General features: G+C 35.8%; 1 protein-coding gene across 1 annotated transcript in view; it reads left to right on the top strand.

Moving 5' to 3' along the window:
• Positions 1-1330: 1330 nt before the first annotated feature.
• Positions 1331-20876, top strand: part of CCAR1 (cell division cycle and apoptosis regulator 1) — a 54596-nt gene continuing 35050 nt past the window's right edge. Inside the window, exons 1-8 of the mRNA XM_090278113.1 lie at positions 1331-1451; positions 10543-10715; positions 11118-11162; positions 14069-14101; positions 16062-16255; positions 17408-17522; positions 17619-17811; positions 20330-20459. Of these exons, the coding sequence (XP_090134239.1) occupies positions 1379-1451; positions 10543-10715; positions 11118-11162; positions 14069-14101; positions 16062-16255; positions 17408-17522; positions 17619-17811; positions 20330-20459 (956 nt within the window). The 5' untranslated portion in view covers positions 1331-1378. The remainder of the gene's footprint in view (positions 1452-10542; positions 10716-11117; positions 11163-14068; positions 14102-16061; positions 16256-17407; positions 17523-17618; positions 17812-20329; positions 20460-20876) is intronic.

Below are 20876 nucleotides of genomic sequence, written 5' to 3' on the forward strand. Positions count from 1 at the left end.
CGCGCACGTACAACGTAAATCCGTAAGCGTCGCTCCTCGGAGAGATGGGTAGCAGGGGAGAGGCGTGGAAGAAGAGGGGGAAGTTGGCGCATGCGCCCAAACCCGATGGGTTTGAAATGGCTTCGGTGTTAGACCGGACCCGATTCAGGTGAAGGTCTAGTCCTCTCCGTTGTAGCGGCGGCGGTGGCGGTGGAGCTGGGGCTTTTAACGCCCTGTTGATCGGCGGAAGGCCGGGGAGCGACCGTTTCGGTAGTACGGCGTCTGTAGGCTGGCGACGGTGGGGTTCTCGTGGGACAGAGGCGGGAGGGACACGGTCCCTTTTGTGCCGGTCGGAGCAGGCCCCGCGCGCCCAGCCCCTCCCCCATCCCTCGCGGTTCCTCGCGGCCGGTGAGGTGTTCCCCCAGCGCCCCTCAGCTTCGGTCTGACGGTCCCGGAAGGACTGTTGACGGCCGTCCCTAGGTCCCGAGCCACTGCGGTTTTGGCCCCCTGGCCTCCGGAACATTGGGGCCACTCGGAGTACCGTGGGTTTGGGGAGAGATGGAGGCTTTCTTGGTCCAGCCCCGGGTTTCAGGGGATCGGGGCGCTCAGTATTCCTTTATTGGCCCTTCGCCCAGTCTCGTGGGACGAAGGATTCCGTCTTCCCTGGTCTGAGACCCGCGAGGAGCTGAGGCTGGAGGAAGATGGATGGCAGAGCGCCGGCCCTTCCGAGTCGCGGGGCAAGGACGGGCTGCGCCGGCTGAGACCTTAGCTTTCTCTGGCTTGTATTTTGGAGGGGAACATCTTCGCGATGTTTCTTTGAAGGGCATCCGTTATTTCAACTGTCTTTCCTCTCGAGGGAGAGGAGAGAAAGGGGACCCCGCCGTATTCTTCCCTATTTCAGAAAGTACGGAGATGTTTGTTACTGAGATGATATTCTTAGATACCTTTACTCGGTGTCTTCCAATTTCCGTTATTGGTTTCACCACTTCGAATCCGCAACTCATTGCCAAAGTAAACGTGCAGACTATATTTCCTTTGAACATAAAGCTGTGCCCTTCCTATTGTTAAGAACTGGGTAGATAACAGCAGGGGGTCTTCTGTTTAAATGTGACTGTAGTCGAAGAAAGAAGTGCCTTTCTTGAAAGTCTACCCCTAATGTCATATACGTATTGAAGTTGTATACTTTTCATGAGCTACCTGATAGAAAATTTTTTGCTGCATATGGGACATTCATATGCCCTTTTCAATTTATACTTAGATCTACGAAGATGTCCTTGACAAATTAAATATTTCTTTGTGATATTTATAGTTTGGTTGAACTTTAAAATGTGGATGCTTTCTTAATAGACCGCTGCCATAGAAGATAAACGCGCTAAGGTTTTCCCCCCCGGCTTTCATCATGGCTCAGTTTGGAGGACAGAAGAATCCACCATGGGCTACTCAGTTTACAGCCACTGCGGTATCTCAACCAGGTCAGGCTACTGAACACATGTACTGCAAATGGGAGGGGAGGGGAGCAGCGGCATGATATAACTGTGAATTAGACTGTGCACAATGCTGTAAAATGTGCGCAAATGCTATATCCTTTCATTTTGTCTGGGAAGTTCATGAGTCAACCAGCAAACAAACAAACAAAAACATTTTTATACATCACTTTGGAAGTTTTATAGTTTTTCAGATGTTAAATTGATTAACTTTTTATTGATTTAATTATGTTAGAGGTTAGCAGTTATTCATGAGAGTTTACCAAAATCATTTGGCATGTTAAGGTGTCAGTATTCAGAAGTTATACAGTTAACCCTTGAACAAGCGGAATGGTTAAGGGTAAGGAACCCCCCCACCCCCAATGGAAAATCTCTGTACTATTTTTGACTCTCCCAAAATTTAACTTTACCAATAGCCAGGTGTTGACTGGAAGCCTTACTGATAACACAAAAAATTCACACATTAAAATAAGCTAGAGAAAAGAATATATTATTGAAAGCATAAGGAAGAGAAAGATACAGTACTGTTCATATTTATTGGGAAAAAAATCCTTGTACAAGTAGACTGCAGTTCAAACTTGTGTTCAGGGCTCAACTGTATTTAAAAATAAATCTCAAAAATGTATACTTTATGAAAAATTATACATCACTGGTTTTCAATTATTTGAATTTAAAGTAGAAAACCAGCTCTAAAGAATTTATCACGTAAGGGAAAAGCTATAAAAGGAGCAAATGAATATTTACATTTTCAAAATAAAGTCAACAAAAATGTCATTGAAAATGTTTCAGTAAGTTTCTTCCCATTACTCTTAGGAAGAATTTTTTTTACCATTCCTTGACTTAAGGTTTGAATCTTAAATAAGATTGTACATAACGAAAATCTGAGTTACTTTGAGTGCCCAGAGAAGTTGCAGCTTTTCTGTTAATTTGAATATGTTTTTATTTATGACACCTGATACATTTTACTTACTTAAAGTGTTTATTTTGTAATTTGAGGTCAACTGCAGAGACACTGCCATCTTCTAAATTGGGTATTCTAAAATTTGATGCATATGACTAGTTATGTAGGTGACCTTTCCCTGGATAATTCAAGAGTTTTTGTTTTAATTATTCTTGATTTGAGGGGTGTAAATGATCAGTAGTTACTTCTGCATGCAACTGAGAATAATATGAAATACAGTTATAGATTATATTCCAGATTCAGGTGTTTCTCTTTTATGTTAAATAATGGTATTGACTTCGTTTTCATGAAATAGGAATTATTAGCAGTTACTCTGTATCAAGAAGCAAGTGTTATGTACTGGTATTTTGGTAAACTGAGCATGTTTTACCTGGTTTTTTCAAAATATAATTTTAAAAATATTTGTTTTAAATTCATATTTGTATTATTTCAGTATCGTAGCTGTTATGATAGAATTCTACTGTCTATAACTTTTAACGTTTGTACTGTAATTACATAAGTGTATGTTATACTCTTATTTTTATTTTAAGACTGAGAAAAGGAGACACCAAATGTTTAGAAAACTTGTCTAAGTCAGTAGTAAATACAGATCTCCTTTTTTATATTTGGCAATAGAGTCCAAATGTAAATAATGGGATTTGTGTAAGCAGGGCTTGTATTTGTGCTGTGGGAAATTATTTATGGGTTTTATTGAAACTATCATTAATCAAGAGTTTTTCAAATTCTAAAATTTTACATTATGACTTCAGTAAGTAGGCAAGTGTTTTGTTAGCATCTATGCTTAGCTTTTCTGTAAAAATCCCAGAATAGTTTCTCAATGGCACTTTCTGGTGACTTTGTTTTTATTGAAATATTTGATTTCTAGGTATTTTATTGTGGGCTGATACGTATATATACATACACATACAAGCATACATACGCATACATATACATATTTTAGAGAGAGAGAGAAACATCGATTTGTTCTTTCACTTATTTATGTGTTTATTGGTTGATTCTTGTATGTACCCTGACCAGAAATTGAATCTGCAACCTTGGCATATTGGGATGACACTAACCAAGTGATCTACACAGCTAGGGTTGGGTTAATAGTTTCTTGTCTTCATTTTAAAGCCTTTGTGACTAATCGTTATTTCATTTTATTAGAGGTGATTCTCAGGACCAAGCAAATTTCTGTCAAAGTTAAATTTTTTCAGTTTTGAGGCAGTTAAAAGGTCTTATTTACACCTCATCTCAAGAGAACTTAAATATAAAAATGACAACAAACTCACAACTACCAACAACTAAATCTAAAAAATAAAAATAGAATCCAACTAAGCAAATAGGAACAGAATCATAGGTATGGGGATTATTTGGAGGGTTATCAACTGGGAGGGGTTAAGAAGCATAATTGGTTAGTACAAAATAGACAGGGGAAGTTAAGAATAATATAGGAAAGGGCGAAGCCAAAGAATTTACATGCACGACCCATGGACATGAACTAAGGGGGGTGAGATTGCTGGAGGGAAGGGGGGTACTGGACAGAGGGGAGCAAAGGGAAAAGAAATTGGGACAACTGTAACAATATAATCGATAAAATATACTTTAAAAAAAGAGAGAACTTAAGTATAAACATTTGAGAAAAAAATTTAACGAATGACATTAAAATGACTTAATTAAAGTAATAGTTTAGGCGCCAGTTTTACTGTGCTAAAAAATATGCATCTGCCCTGGCTGGTATGGCTCAGTGGATAGAGCGCCAGCCTGTGAACCAGGGGTCGCCAGTTTGGTTCCCCATCAGGGCACATGCCTGGGTTGTGGGCCAGGTTCCTGGTTGGGAGCGTACGGGAGGCAGCCACACATTGATGTTTCTCTCCCTCTCATTATTTCTGCCTTCCCCTCTCATTAGAAGTAAATATATTAAATCCTTTTTTAAAAATGCACCCATTGAAATATGCCAGATATATATTAGTATAGAGACCACTGTCATATATCAAATGATCATGCAACAGAAGAGATTAACTGAATAATTCAACTCCAACGAAATATTTTTATCTTTGTGCCTATATTTCTGACTCATTTTATCCTGAGTAATATATAAAAATTATATTTCCTTTTTTATATATCACTTAAAATGGTTTGTTCAGTTAATAGCTTTTCTCACAAGGTTATTTTGCATTTTTACTGAAAATTCTCAGATAACAGTGATTTGAAATTTCAGTGCATTCACACAGTTGACATACTTAAATATTAAAAACTTCAGTAAAAGCATGTACACTAGCAGTTTATTGCTGAAACCTGTTTTAAAATTGAGGATCAATATTTGAATTGTTTCTGATTAATTTTAATACTGAGCCTATTCAGTTAAAAGAGTAATTCCTCGGTTTTGTCGTCTGTTGTCTTTAATGTTTCTTTTACCTGCCATATTCAGTCATATCAAACCTTGACATTTTTCCCTTTGAAAATGCCTTCAGTATACTCCTGTGTTTTACATGTAGGCCCTCTGCACTTAACATTTTGGGTGTCTGCATCAGTAGAAGCTTTCTCTTGCTTACGTCTTATATGCCAAAGCCTCATTTAAATTTCAGATCCTTCCATACCTTTCCCAAGTCTTTGTATGTTAATCCATAGTGCTTACCATAGATCCTTCACTTAAGTCAGGAAGCCCTTTTCCCGTTTCTCACTTAGTGATGATGCTGTATATTACCCTTTATTTAGTTCTGTTTTTATTTGCTTTTCTCTCACTGGAAATGCTTTTCCTTTCTCCCACAATTTTAATATACTTGTCAGTTGTGATATTCCTAAAAAATAATTCCTATCTAAATCACAGTTTTTCAAAGCTGGATGGGACCTGTGCTATAGATTCTGTCTAAACTTTCTCTAACAGATGAGGAAAGGTGAAAAATTTGTTTAGGTTTTACGGGTCACAGGAGAATCAATGTTAGGACTTCAGAAATGTGGTTCATTGTATCGCCTGCTCTCTTTAATTCATCTGCAGGAATACCTGCAAGGACTTTCAGAATACAGGTCAAACTTTTTGGGGTGGTATTCAAGGTCTTCTGACTTTCTAGGCCTATTTCTCATTCACATTGAAATAATTGTTCTTAATATTTACCCAATATTTTCATCTTCTAGCTGAAGTGCTGTGGTACTAATTCACTGACAGTCATATTTGGGACCAGAGATTTTAGGTTGAAAGGTTTAAGTTTTTTTGTGGCAAAGAGACATTGAGAGAGCTAGCTAGGGAATCACTGATTGAATCTTAAACTAGCCCTTAGATTAATTGTATTGATATCTTTAGTATATATGACTCAGAATATTTTCATATGTATATGCATAATTGCAACAATATTATTTAAGTGTGTGGATGGCCCTGATGGATGGAGCTCAGTGGATTGGGTGTTGTCCTACAAACTGTAAGGTTACCAGTTCAATTCTGGGTCAGGGCACATGCCAGGCCTGCGGGCTGGGACCCAGTAGGGGGTGTGCGAGAGGTAACCAATCAATGTTTCCCTCCCTCTCGCCTTCTCCCTTCCCTTCTCTAAAAATAAAATCTTCTAAAAAATAAGTAAATAAAGTGTGGGGACAGATTTAGCAGGTTCAGACCTATTTTCTCACCTGTTTCTTTGACCATTTGTAAGACAACTGCATTGTGGCTATATTGAAAAATGAACTAGTCCAGGAGTTAGAGGTTTATGTGGTGCTTTTAATATAACACAGGTGACTGACACTATTACTAATATAAGTGTGTTACATAGGACTCCATTTTTTCTACCTCTTCATTCTGGCCTGATGGTCATCTTTTAAAACCTAGTCTCTTGCCCTGACTGGTGTGGCTCAGTAGATTGGGCCTTGTTTTGCAAACCAAAAAGTCGCTGCCAGTTTGATTCCCAGGCAGGGAACTTGCCTGGGTTGCAGGCCAGGTCCCCAGTTGGGGGCATGCGGGAGGCAACCAATTGATGTTTCTCTCCCTCTCATTCTCCCTTCCCCTCTCTCTAAAAATAAATAAAATCTTTAAAAAAGCCAGTCTCTTGAATCAGCAGCTCATAGTCTTAAATTCCAAGATTCAGTCTTTTGAAAGAAACAATAGCTGATGTACCATGTATACTTCACTTACCTTAGTCATCACTTGATAGAGTTGGATGTTTCCAACTCGGTAGAAAAGGAGGATTGCTACTGGTGTGGCTGTTTAACCCATTATTAGTGCTGTGTAATAGCTGATTGTCTCAAATATTTTTCTAAGAGTGAAAACATGGCTATAAAATCTGTTAAGGCTCATTTTAATACATATTTTTTCCTCATCCTCTGAGTATGTCTTAACTGCTCTCATTCAGTGAGAGCTGCATTAACCTAACCAAACTACAAACCAGTTAGTGCCCCATCTCTATCTTGAGTTGAGTGTGCAACTCATGTTTATGCAGTTGTGGCTTCTCTTACACTCTGTGTCTTATGATCTGGGACATGATTATGATATAACTGAAAATGTATCAGAAATAACATTAAAAGTATGAGTATTAACACTGGGCGATACAGGAGTCCTTGAAAGAAATGGGGTCAAAAAATAGGTAAATATCAGAGGCAATTAAGGTTGGAAGAAATGATATGAGGTATCTTCAACTACCTGGAAGGGTTGACCAACAATTATTTGAATAGTAGCTAGAAGAGACTATGACCAGAATCACTAGTCATTATTTCAGTGCAACTTTAAGAGAGTGGAAGAGCTATTACCTGCTAGTATGGTAATATTTATAGAGACTATAAGAACCCCATGTAACCAATTTAATTAAGGCTTTTGTCCACTTATAAGAACTTTCTGTGATGATATATTTTATATCTTCATTGTCTAATATTGTAGCCACTGGCCACATGTGACTATTGAGCACTTAAAATGTATTTAGCTCTGGCTGGTGTGGCTCAGTGGATTGAGCGCTGGCCTGCAAACCGAAGGGTCGCTGGTTCGATTCCCAGTCAGGGCACGCACCTGGGTTGCAGGCAAGGATCCCAGTTGGGGGCACATGAGAGGCAACCATACATTGATGTTTCTCTCCCTCTCTCCTCCTTCCCCTCTCTCTAAAAATAAGTAAAATAAAATAAAATAAAAAGCTTTCTGAGACATTGGCTCTGAGATCTAGGGTGGCAACTATCAGTACTTTCCAAAGTTCTAGAAATTGGTACCAGCGGAATGAAACAACAGAGCTGAGGTCAGAGTTCAGGTGGGTGAAGGAGATGATGAGAACTTAAAATACTAACAATTTTTCCATGGGTTTCCCTGTTTCGTGATTATATGAGAATTTTGCTTCTGATATCCTAGAACAGTAGTTCTTAATCTTTTTTGAAAATTGTTGAATTTCTGGAATTCTTTGGAATTTCTGGTCTGAGATTTTGTGTACAATTTTAGGAGGTTGGCAGGACCCACTAGTTAGAATCTGTGCCCTAGATTTTGGTACCTTTTTTTTTTTCCTATTCTCATTGCAGGTAACCTCATTTTGAATCTAACGTACATTGGTGTTAAGATATTGTCCACTTCCTTCTATTTAAATTCATTTAGTTAGTCCTATTTTCCCTTTCTACTCGTCTATGGTATCTGGCTTACCTTAGAAACAAAAGAAAGAAGATTAATGTAGTAATGATTTAGTACTTCGAAGGTCCCCGCCACCACCTTAGGTTCTGTTTCTTTTTCCTTCTTTTTATTTATTTTTAAGATTTTATTTATATATTTTTAGAGAGGGGACGGGATGGAGAAAGAGGGAGAGAAACATCGATGTGCAAGAGATACATTGATCGCTTGCCTCTCACACGCCACCAACTGGGAACCTGGCCTGCAACCCAGGCTTGTGCCCTGACAGGGAATCAAACCAGCAATCTTCTGGTTTGCAGGCCGGCACTCAATCCACTGAGTCACACTAACCAGGGCTCTTTTTACTCCTTTTTAAATTTTGAATAGTGTTTTTGCAGGGAATAATTTGTAATTTGCAGGAATCCCAAACATGATTTCTAGGCTTTGTTTTCTGCTTTTTGCCTTATTTTGTTGTTGGTTTGTTTTATTTTTAGGTAAAATTAATCTGTACTCTTAACTGATTGGTGATGAATTTCACTCTCTAAAAATTTTTCTGGGATATTTTAGACTAGGTGCTTTGTTTAGTTCATGAGTGTTCTCTGTTCTATTTTGTAACACATAACACTTTTTTCTATGGGATTATTAACTAGTAGCTATAAAGCGGCTATTTTTCAAATTATTCTTAGATACAAGCAAGATGTATCAGAAAAGGGAGTGTTCCTTGAGCAAATACTGCTTTTATGGTAACTTCTTTGAGATTCATAATTCTTAGTGACATAGTAAAGATTTTGGAAAATCCTGAAGTAAGAATATGTGCTTATTGCCCTGGCTGGTGTGGCTCAATGGGTACAGTGCCAACTTGTGAACTGAAAGGTCCCTGGTTCAATTCCTGGTTGGGGCACATGCCTGAATTGTGAGCTTGTGAGAGGCAACCTATATATCTCTTGCACATTGATGTTTCTCTCCCTCTCTTTCTCCCTCCCTACCCCTCTTTCTAAAAATAAATAAACTCTTTAAGAAAAAAATCTATTAAAAAAAAAAGTGCTCATTTAACTCACTGTATCTTAGATTTTGGAGCCCTTTTTTTCAAACTTTAATGATCTGGGGAGCTAGTCATTGTTCCAGTAGATACAATTTGAAGTGCAGTACTAGACTGCAATTTTTAACTGATTGCTTTTTTGCATTTAATGGAATTGCATTTTTAGCATTTAATGGAATTAATAAAAACATCAAGTAAAATCTTTCTTGTGTTCTCTTCAGCTTTTAGCCCTGTCTAAGCATATGATGGAGGATCTACCCAAAACTGGAGTTATCTTCTGGAGGGTGGGCCCCTTGTAGTACAGGTTTCCCCTGCTAGGTCAGTGTTCTAGGAACTCATCCATATCAGTGTACCAGCTGGCGTTGTTGTGAGAGGCTGCATTCTCAGTGAATTTTTTTTTGAAGACTCAGTGCATTTGCCCATTTCTAGATGGGTCATCTACAAGTGCACCTGCCCACACTGAGCTGAGCATTCAGCCCTTTTTGACCAAAAAATTCCCCCCCCCCCCCATTTACTCGATCTAACCCTGAGAAACTTTTTTTGTTCCTGGATGAAAAAAGTCCTCAAAGGGAAGCGTTTTGCTTATGTGGAAGTGGTGAAACAATGGCAGAAGTGCAACTGTTTTGAGCAGTGGAAAAAGTCTCACTAGATTTATTGCATCAGATGGAGAGTACTTGGAAGGTGACTGAAATTTAAACACAAGAATAAATATACAGTTTTTTTATATTAAAATCTGTTCTTTTGTGTGTCCCCCATAAATTAAACACTAATTAAACCTGTCATTCTGAAACCCCCCCATTACTTCATTAAGCAAATGATCACTTTAAGTCACTAAGACATTAATTTTATCTCTCATTGCTCAGTACAGTAGTGCATTAAAATTAAAACCTTTTTGTACTTTTAAATTGTTGCTTTTGTCTGTTTTCTAGTTTTACATTTTCTTTTTTCTTTTTTAAGTATAATTTTACATTTTCTAATGCAAAATAGAAGTACATGAATAGTCTGTCCAGTGGGAAGGTTTAAGGGTGGATAAATTCCAGCAACACTGCCCTTGATATATAATTCTTACCTGCTTAAAGATAAAACAGTGATTTTATAGTAAAATAATTTATTTTTTGCTCTTCCTAAAAACACTTTTTTTTTTCCCCCTACTAAGCAGTATGGTTTTTGTTTTCGTTTTTCCTAAAAATACTTCTTCATGGTACTGTAGCCTCTTGATTTAGGTAAGATTGATTGGATTCACTCTGTAGTTTAATTTTGTAGATGAATGTTTTCTTTTTTAGTAAAAGGTGAAAGATTTATTTGTTCTGAAGAGAAAACAGTACTATTTTCTTATGTGTATGATGACATGAACACTTAATACAAAGCCATTGGGAACCGGGTTGGGACATTAATAAGTTAAATTCAACAAGCATTACTGAACATTTTCTCTAGGATTTTACTAAGTCATGGTAGACCATATGTATAACTGAACTCTCATGGGAAATTTCCAGAAAGGATCCAAATAATCGTGATTTCTCCCCGCCCTTTAATCTCATTTTAGCTGCACTGGGTGTTCAGCAGCCATCACTCCTTGGAGCATCTCCTACCATTTATACACAGCAAACTGCATTGGCAGCAGCAGGCCTTACCACGCAAACCCCAGCAAACTATCAGTTAACTCAAACTGCAGCATTGCAGCAACAAGCCGCAGCTGCAGCAGCTGCATTGCAACAGGTGAATCTTTAATAGGTTTTGATATGTGACATAGAAAACTATCAAATCTGTGTGGCAAGGGTAGGTACCTTCACTTTTTAAAGAATGAATAGTTGTGGGTTTTTATTATGCTTGGCTTTTTGTGAAGATAAAAATTACGTATGCCTAGGACATATAGGGGAATATAGTTGCATAGTCAAACTCTTAAATGGGACAGTTCTTAAACCTTATTTGAACAAAATTCAGTTCTTGATGGATCCCAGAGTTATGATCACTATTCTGTTTATTTTAGATGACACTTGGCTGTTCTATAAAATTTCTTTTTGGTGTAATTTGGGTTATAATTTGTATGTTTGTGTTTATATTGTTTTTTGAGTGTAAATAAAACAATAATACATATTTTAAAAAATTTTTTCTTCCTAGCAATATTCACAACCTCAGCAGGCCTTGTATAATGTGCAACAACAGGTTAGTTTACGTCTTCCATGTTAAAAACTGATTTTTAAAATCATGTTTCAAATTTAATCATATATAATTTATTTCCTATCAGCTACCTTGATGTGTGATTTTAATTATTTTGGGTTTGGGGAAATGAGGTAGGTAAAAAAGGAATGTCTTCGAGGAAAAGGAGGAGAGGAGACAGGTTCTGAAATCCTAATTTTCAATTAAAAGTCAGTGTTTGCCACTGACTTTTATGAAGAAAACAATCTAGAAAGACTCGCTCTGTTTCTCAGTCTTTGGTCCAATATTCTTGTCTGCAACCTGTAGTCCTACTGTGCAGTACTAGACTACATGTGAAAATGAAAAATCTTCATTCATTCATTCAGTCAATCAATCTTTATTTTTTCAAACAACACAACTCTCCCTCCTCCTTTATCCCTAATGTTGTTATATGTTGTTGAAACCCAATATACAAAATACTAAAATAGAGCTGTTGAAAATGAGAGGAAACCTACCCTTGTAGTTTCCATGCTACTCCCAGTTTGGAAACTCCTGTCTTAGACTAAAAGTAAGTTTCCTTGGTTCCTCTTCCCTAGGCTCGTATTCTAATCATGTTTCTCAAGGTCTTATATCTGTGATGGTAGGAAGAGGAAAGAAAAAATGAACCTAAGGAGAAGCTTATCAAGGAAAAGTGTTTTCCCTACAGATATCTAGATAGATTCTATCCTAAGCACCCATTCTAGGCTTTTCCAGGGTTAAGAGATAGTTTCATTCCTACTCAGTGCCTTTAAGAAGCTTCAGGAAAGTAAAGCAGTCAGGTGAGAAAAGGAGGAGACGATACAGGGGGACCGAAACTTGGATTCGAAGACACTATGAAGAAACAGGCTTCCCTATCTGTAAGTTCTCATCCCTAGATCCATGCCACAGTTTCATCCTTGGCTTAAGTACTTTGGGGTTTCAGAAGCTTTGTGTTTTCTTTGAGGATTTCAATATCCCACCAATCATTGCTTTAAACTTCTAAAAATTGACAAGAGATTGATGTTAAAGTTGGCTATCTTGTTTTCAAAATACCCTTAGACTTAGTTTGTACTGTTTATGAAATATGTTACTAAGATTATGTATTAGGTTGAACCATGAAAATGTCAATACTCAAAATGATCTTGCCTTTAAAAAAGGCATTACTTTTTTGTTTAATAAGAAGAAAAATTTTATTCTATCCAAATGAATGAAATTAAAAACAAATTATATTAACTCAGAAGCATATAGTGAGATCTCTGGACTTCTGAGAAAGCCAGCAAAGTTACTATTTTACTCTGATGCTTTCCTGAAAGCTCTTGGAATTAGGTGAAATGCTTCATCTTCAACACCGTACTGTTCAGAGACTAGTGAAGTACACACTTAATAACATTGTTTAACTAACTTGAATATTATTCCACTGGACTGAGTAAGGATTTCTAGAACTAATGGAGAAGGTGATGGGTTCATAAAAGCAACCCAAGATCAAACAGAATAAGAATTAATTACACATGGGACTGAATGAACTGATGAAAAACTATTAAAATTATTCTAGCCTTTTTGTTTGGAACCTCTCTGATTTTTTAATATATTTTATAAAGATAGGGAACCTTTTTTCTCTTAAACTATCTTTACAACAACTTAATAGGTTATGCTTTTGTAAGTAAAAATGAAATGTTATCTCTTCTCCTTGATCCCTAAAAAAATAAAAAGCTCCTACTGAGTATTCTTAAAAAAAATACAAAAAAAAAAAATTTCTTACTGAAGAATAACAATATTATTCGTTTTGATTTACAGAAAAATGGTAATTTTATTTATTTAAATCCTCACCTGAGCATGTATTTATTGATTTTAGAGAGGAAGGGAGTGAAAGAGAGAGAAACATTGATTCGTTGCCTCCCATACATGCCCAGACCAGGAATTGAACTGCAACTGAATTATGTGCCTTGACTGGGGACCAAACCCGCAACAACCTTTTGGTACGTGGGACAGTGCTCCAACCAACTGAGCCACCTGGCCAAGGCAGTAATTTGATAGATTTAACCTCTAATACATAGTGACTCCACGTAAACTGAGTGTTTTGAATTAGAACTTCATATAGGTTCTTTTAGTCCAGCTTAAGTCAAGTTTGTATTCTAGTTTTAAAATTTCCCCCTTTATACCAATTCCTTTTACTTTCTAGTAATGTTACACTTAGCTCTTGCTGGAAAAATTATACATCAGAGCCCTGGCTGGTGTGACCTAGGGGATTGAGTGCCAGCCTGTGAGGGTTGCCTGGGTTCAATTCCCAGTCAGGGCATATGTCCGAGTTGCTGTCCAGGTCCCCAGTTGGGGGCGTGCGAGAGGCAACAGATCGATGTATCTCTCGCACATCTATGTTTCTCTCCCTCATTCTCCCTCCCTTCCCCTCTAAAAGTAAATAAATAAAATGTTTTTAAAATTACATGTAAGAGTATGTGATCTTTATCATCTGCATGGTTGGCTAATTAGACGATCCAGAATGCTTCTCATTTTAGGGTCGTATGTATGACTTGGATAGCCAGTGACATTTTTGATATAAGTAGCATATTGATGATATGGAATCATTACTGTAGCATGGTAATTAATGTGTGGCAGAACTAGAAATCTACCTCACTAGGGACTTGACTTGTGGGTTGTTTTTGTTGGGGTTATTTCTATAAAATAACAAAAGATCAATTTCTTCATTGTTATTGAAAGTTGATTATATATCAGGTCTGCAGTTGTTAGAAATAGGTGTAGGAAACCTTATACTTAATGACCTGTTTTTGCATATTTCTTAATTAGAAGTACTCATTTAATAGGAATATTTTCTTATATGAAGAAAGCATATATGAAACAATTCTGATTGATTTTTTTCCTTTCTGTTTCCTGTTTTTGTTTGTGTTTTCTAATTTCAGTTACAGCAGCCTCAGCAGACCCTTTTAACACAGGTTAGTTTGACTATTTCTTTAGGATGTCTGAATGAAGAGTACACCAAAGTTTTTCTTTCAGGATTTAAAGATGAGTATTTTTTGGATTCACATACTAGTTTAGCAGTATGTTAAATAAAGGAAAGCATGTTTTTGTTTTTTACAGATTTTGACTACAGATTGACCTGTGATCTAATTTGAATAAATATGAGGTCTTATTTTAAACTTAATCCTGATTTTGGTTTTCATGTTTTCTTTGAATTAATATTTAGGAAAGTTTTTGTACATGTTATATATCTTTTCAAGGTTGATCTTAGGTGAAATAACCATGTTACATTGTCAGCTTAATTTTTAGCAACATTAAACAGTTTTGGAACTTCACACATGCAGTGCTATTTAGACTTTTTGGGCCACTTAGAGTCTCTTGCTTTTTTTTTAATATTCCATAAAGAGCGTAAAAACTATCCTTGGCTATATGCTATACAAAAATCATAAGCTGTATGCTGAATTTGCTGTACAAAAATCATAAGCTGTGTGCTGAATTTGGCCCATGGGCCATGATTGACCCCTGTTATGTACTTAGAGTGAAATACTATGTAACAGTTCAAAAGGAAGCAGGATCTCTAATATATATTGCCCCATGGGTTAGGGAACTGAGTAACTGAGAAGAGAATAAGAGAGGAATAAGAAAGGCTTTTTACTGTGTAACTTTTCATACTTTCTTTGTCTTGAATCTTTTTTTTAAGACCACTTCAAATGAGAAATCAACCTCACTTTCTGTTTTAACTAGAATCAACTAGTATCTATTTCATATTTTCAACCTCTAACACAATTTCCAGATTGAGTGAAAAGCTGTGAGGTTTGTCTTTTCTTCGAATAGCATTTCCCAAAGTTTGCCCATAAACCATTAATGTGTTAGGATGTTAAAGATATTGCATGATAAAATAGTTTTGTGATCATAGTTTAAGAAATGCCGAGTTCCTTTGTTATATGTATATAGGACTTTCCTTTTATATTTTTTAATTGTAGAACTTGGAGACTTGCTTTATTGAGCAGGTGTAAAGCAAATTCTATGGTTTGACTGGAAGAATCAGATAATTGTTCCTTTCCTTTATTTTGATTTTATTTCTGTTTATATACAGAAGTTTTAATCAGTAAGATGTTATCCATGCTCAATTGTGCCAGAAAAGATCAGTGAAAGTGTCAACATTTTGTTGGTTTTTTTTTCAGTTTTGTTAAGATGTAATTGATATATAACATTGTATTAGTTTAAAGGTACAACATAATGACTTGATATATGTATATATTATAAAATGATTACTATCACAGTAAGTTTAGTTAAATACATCACCTCACATAGTTAGAATTTTTTTCTTCTGATAAGAACTTGAGATCGCTATTAGCAACTTTCAAATATACAATGTAGTATTATCAACTGTAGTCATCATACTGTACATTATATGCCCAGAAATTATTTATCTTGTAACTGAAAGTTTGTCTTTTTTGATCACCTTCAAACATTTCCCCCATATTCCCACATTCCTTCTCTGCAGCCACCATTTGGTTCTATTTCTTTGAGTTCTTTGGTTTTTTTAGATTCCACATAAATGAGTTCATACATACTGGTCTTTTCTCTGTCTGGCTTATTTCGCTTATATAGGGCTTGCCAGAGTCTTTGTTATGCCACTATGGATTTTTAATTTCTAAGAGAGAGCTAAAATATGCACTGTTTTTTAAACTTGTAATACAGTATCTTTTTCCTGGGACAATCTTTTAAAGCATTGATCTGAGGAAACTTGATGAAATAGATAAAAATAGCAAAAATTTTTGGACTTGATTCTCATCTGACGGTGTATGTGTGTATATGTATTTTCTAACTTCAAATAAATTATTTTTGGCATTTTGAGTTTGTTATAGTTATTTTTAATTTCTAGACTATTTCAAATCATTACCTTAATTTGATGCTGATTTTGTTTTATAGCCAGCTGTTGCACTACCTACAAGTCTTAGCCTGTCTACTCCTCAGCCTGCAGCACAGATAACTGTATCGTATCCAACACCAAGGTCCAGTCAGCAACAGACTCAGCCTCAGAAACAGCGTGTTTTTACAGGGGTGGTTACAAAACTACATGATACCTTTGGATTTGTGGATGAAGATGTATTCTTTCAGCTTAGGTAAATCTCATTAGGTGTTGGCAGATGCCTTATTGTATTTAACATTAAGTATATTGATAAGGTTTCTGCTTATTTGTATCATAGGATTGTGATTTTGCTATAATTTTCTGTTTTAATCATTCAGCTTGTTATATTTGTGCCTGTGACCTTTTATGAGGGAGAATGTGACTGAAGATTATTGAAAAAACTAGTTATGGTGAATTCTTTATAAATGTTTTATAGGAGTGAGTTATTTCTGATTTTTCATGGGCAGGCATACAGTGATATTAGGGATGGAAATGATCATATGCCTTTTTTTTCTTTAAGATTTTTAAAAGATTTAGTTTATTTTTAGAGAGAGGAAGGGAGGAAGAGAGGGAGAGAAACATTGATGTGTGAGACAAACATTGATTAGCCCCCTCTCACACACACTCCAACCTGGGATCAGCCTGCAACCTGGGCATGTGCCCTGAATGGAATTGAACTGGCGATTGTTCACTTCGCAGGACAACACTCAACTAACTGAGCTCTGCTGGTCAGGGCAGTCATATGCCTTTTAAACTTTATCTTCTGTTTGACTATATATGCTAAAAACATTTTAAAATTGAAATATTAATAAGATTGATTAATAAACTAACACTGAAAATAGTATTTTTATGTGTTGCGGAGGATCCAAGAAATGTGAATTTTCTTAGATATTTCAAATATATTTCTAATGACATTTCTTTGAAGTACTTTACTTAGGAAATTAAGTTTAATTACTATATGGTTTTTCTGAAAGTGGGGCTCCTATTTTTCCATTTTATGTGCATTTCTCTCATCTTTCCAAAGCTCAAAGCAAATCTTACTTTTGGGGTATAAAATTAGAAAATGTTGTAGAGGGAGGGACATAATATTAGGAAAAATTGGGGGGGAAATTATGTCTTTCACCTTAAATCCTCTGTTTAGAGAAGTGGAAATACCAGTTTTAAAATACAATTAAGTCCAGGAGGATTATCTACTTTTTAAAAGAGGTTTTTAAGCTTCCGTATCAGTTATAGTTTATTTTATTTTGTATTTTGTATTGAATTTTTGGGGGGTTAGATATAATTTACTTTTAAATGCCATGTATATAAATCTGTTTTGGAGGAATCTTTTAAATATGTTTATATTTAACTTAATTTTTTTTTCCAGTGCTGTCAAAGGGAAAACCCCACAAGTGGGTGACAGAGTATTGGTTGAAGCTACATATAATCCCAATATGCCTTTTAAATGGAATGCACAGAGAATTCAGACACTACCAAATCAGGTATATAAAATACTCAGTTTGGTATTACTGGAACTTGGTAACTGAGTCAATTCACAAAGATTTTTCGTAAATTTAATTTAATTTTTTTTTTGTAAGAATCAGTCCCAAACCCAACCTTTACTCAAGACTCCTCCTGCTGTACTTCAGCCGATTGCACCACAGACGACATTTGGTGTTCAGGCTCAGCCCCAGCCCCAGTCACTGCTGCAGGCCCAGATTTCAGCAGCTTCTATTACTCCACTATTGCAGACTCAGCCGCAGCCTTTATTACAGCAGCCACAGCAGAAAGGTATTAGTAATGTATCTGCTTTTTATGTTTCAGGCTAATACATAACTGTTTCATTGTTAAAATAAAGAGAGTATACTTTAATTACAAAAAGCCAGGGACTTCCACAATACTTAAAAGGAAGGTGAAGTATTTTGTGTATACAACTTCTATTTTTATAGCTATTTGGAAACATTTTTATTTTATTACTCTTATTCAAAAACATGGTCTTTGTTGATTTAAACTCAAAACTATTAATCCCCTGTCCTCCTATTGGTATCTTATCTGTAATGGAAGAAAATGTTTTTGAGACTTCTTTCTTGTAAATACAGCATCTTAGTTACATGTAGAGTCTGGTGATAGCACTTTTAAGTTCCTCATTGAACCATAGTACATCAGGTAAATGAGCCGTGTTATAAATTTTCTTTTGCAAATTGATTATTTGTAACTCTGGATGTTTTCTTATCAAAACTGTTAAAAATGATAGTCTTAGCTTAATAGAAGCCTACTTATTTGGTATTTTAAAAAAATATAATTGCAGCACTTCCTCTTTTATTGTAAATTATGACATAGAGCAAGGTGGTAAAAACAGGTAACAGTATAACGCGTCATAAGTGAATGCCTATGTAATCACTACTTGGGTAAAAAACTAACATTGCTGGTTAATTCTTTTTTAATAGTTTTATCCTCAAGTATACATCCTCATAACACAATTTAGTTTTGTTTTTGAATTCTACATAATTTGTGATTCCATTTATATAATCTTTTGTGTAAGAGTTCTTTTGTTCAACGTTTTCAAGTTTTTCATACTACTAATTCCATGTGGTTCTGGTTTCTTCATTTCCTTATTGTATAATATTCCATTGTATAAATACTATATTCTTTAGTAAACGTTTGGATTGTTTCTAGTTTTTGGTTGCTGGGGCTTCTCCTATGAATGTTTAAATATATTTGTCAGGAGCAATTTGCACAGATTTCCCTAGGGCATGTATCTTCTGGTGGAATTGTAGGGTCTGAGGGTTTATGCCAATCAAACTTTGTAGGTAATGGAAGACTGTTCCCAAACTACTTGGTTCATCTATGTATCTGACCTTTAATCCTATGATTTCTGATTATTTTTCTCATCTTTTTTTCCTACGAGAATTTGTTTTCAATTGTGAATAGAGACTTTGAATACCTTTTTTTTTTTTTCTCTGCCATTGTCTCAAGAAGACCTATGGCTTCTGTAGGAGGGCTCAAGGAAGCAGTGTTTTTGATGGTGGTGATGTATCCCATGAGTTTGGTAGATAATTGACAGGAGCAATAAGAGTACGGTTGAAAAAACAGGAGAGAGAGAAGGGGTCAGTGTAGTGTGCTATGGTTCACTTGACAGAAGGGTAGGGGGATCTCCATTGGCAACTAGGATTCCTTCAGCAATACCGGCCCATTAACCTTTAGCTAGTATAGTATTACTTAACATAAGAAATATTCATAAGTTAGCTGTTTTTTTCCTCTCCCAAATTCCTTGTGAAAATTTTCAAGTATATAAAAACATTGAAAGAGCACTATCATGATCACTTGTATACTTACAGCCTTGAACAGTTAACATTTTACCAGTGTGTTTGGTCTACATGTACAAAAAATATATACATTCTATTAGTTTAAACATATGAGGTAATTACCAGACATGACATTTCACTGCCATATACTTAAGCAGGGTTTCCTGAGAGTTTTCTTAGATTACCACAATCTATTATCACATCGAAGAAAAAGCATTTTAAATATCCTCTTTATATTCAGATCTCTCCAGAAGTCTCTCAAATGTCTTTTCAGGTTTTTTGTTTTCTAACAGAAAGCCAAGTTTCATGCATTGTATTTAGTTATGTTTATTTAGTCTTTTTTATTCTAACATACCGGTAGTTTCCTACTTTCTCATTCTCTTTTTTTTTAATCATCTTGACTTTTTGAAGAAATTGGACTAGTTGACTTGTAGATTCTTTTGGAATGTTGTATTCTGAATTTGTCTTGATTCCTTGTGATGTTTTTACCTTGTTCCTCTATCCACCATATAAACTATAAAGTCTAAAGTCTTTATAAGTGATTTTTACAATTCATATTGCATCATATTGCGAGGTACATGTTGTCAGATACTTCCACTGTTATTGATGCTAAATTTGATCACCTGGTCAAAGTGGTGACCATAAATATTTCTATTGTAAGAGGGTTGTTTTTCTCTGTGTAGATAATCTCTGGATGCTATTTTGACATATTGTTAATATCTTGTATTACCAGTCTTTGTTTTAATGTCAGTAGATCAGGGGTTGGCAAACTATGGCCCTTGGATTTGTTCCATGGTCTGGTTTAATATGGTCCCTGAACTAAAAATAGTTTTTGCATTTTTAAAGGGTTGTAAAAAAGTATGCAAATAATACCAAATGGTCTCTACTATTGATGGGCCATAGAGCCTAAAATATTAAGCTCTGTCTATAAAATTTAACCAGATAATGCTATTGAACTTGGTTGGCTTAAATAGTTAAAATATTTTTTTCTCTATCTTCTAAAGCTGGTTTATTGCAGCCTCCTGTTCGTATAGTTTCACAGCCACAACCAGCACGAAGGTTAGATCCACCCTCCAGATTTTCAGGAAGGAATGACAGAGGGGATCAAGTGCCTAACAGAAAAGATGACCGAAGGTATGATTTTCAAAGTATACTTCTGATGGTAGTGATGGTTGCATAACATGATGCACTTAATGCCACTTAAAAATGATTAAAATGGTAAGTTTATGTTATGTATATTTAACCAAAATTTAAAATTTTTTAATTTATTGATTTGAGAGAGAGAGAGAAACATCGATTTTGTTGTTCCACTTATTTATGCATTCATTGGTCGACTCTCGTGTGCTCTTGACTGGGGATCAAGTCCCCAACCTTAGTGTATGGGGACAGTGCTCTCCAACTGAGCTACCCAGCCAGGGCCCATTTCACCACAATTTTAAAAATTATTTTAAAAAGCATACTGTTAAATCTTGCTTATATTACCTATTATTATTTCATCAAAGAACTTTTGGATGTCAGAAAAATTAGTAATTTCAGAAAAATTTGCTTTAA

Source organism: Furipterus horrens, unplaced genomic scaffold (genome assembly GCF_987537825.1).
Source record: "Furipterus horrens unplaced genomic scaffold, mFurHor1.1.pri manual_scaffold_5, whole genome shotgun sequence".
Lineage (NCBI taxonomy): Eukaryota > Metazoa > Chordata > Mammalia > Chiroptera > Furipteridae > Furipterus > Furipterus horrens.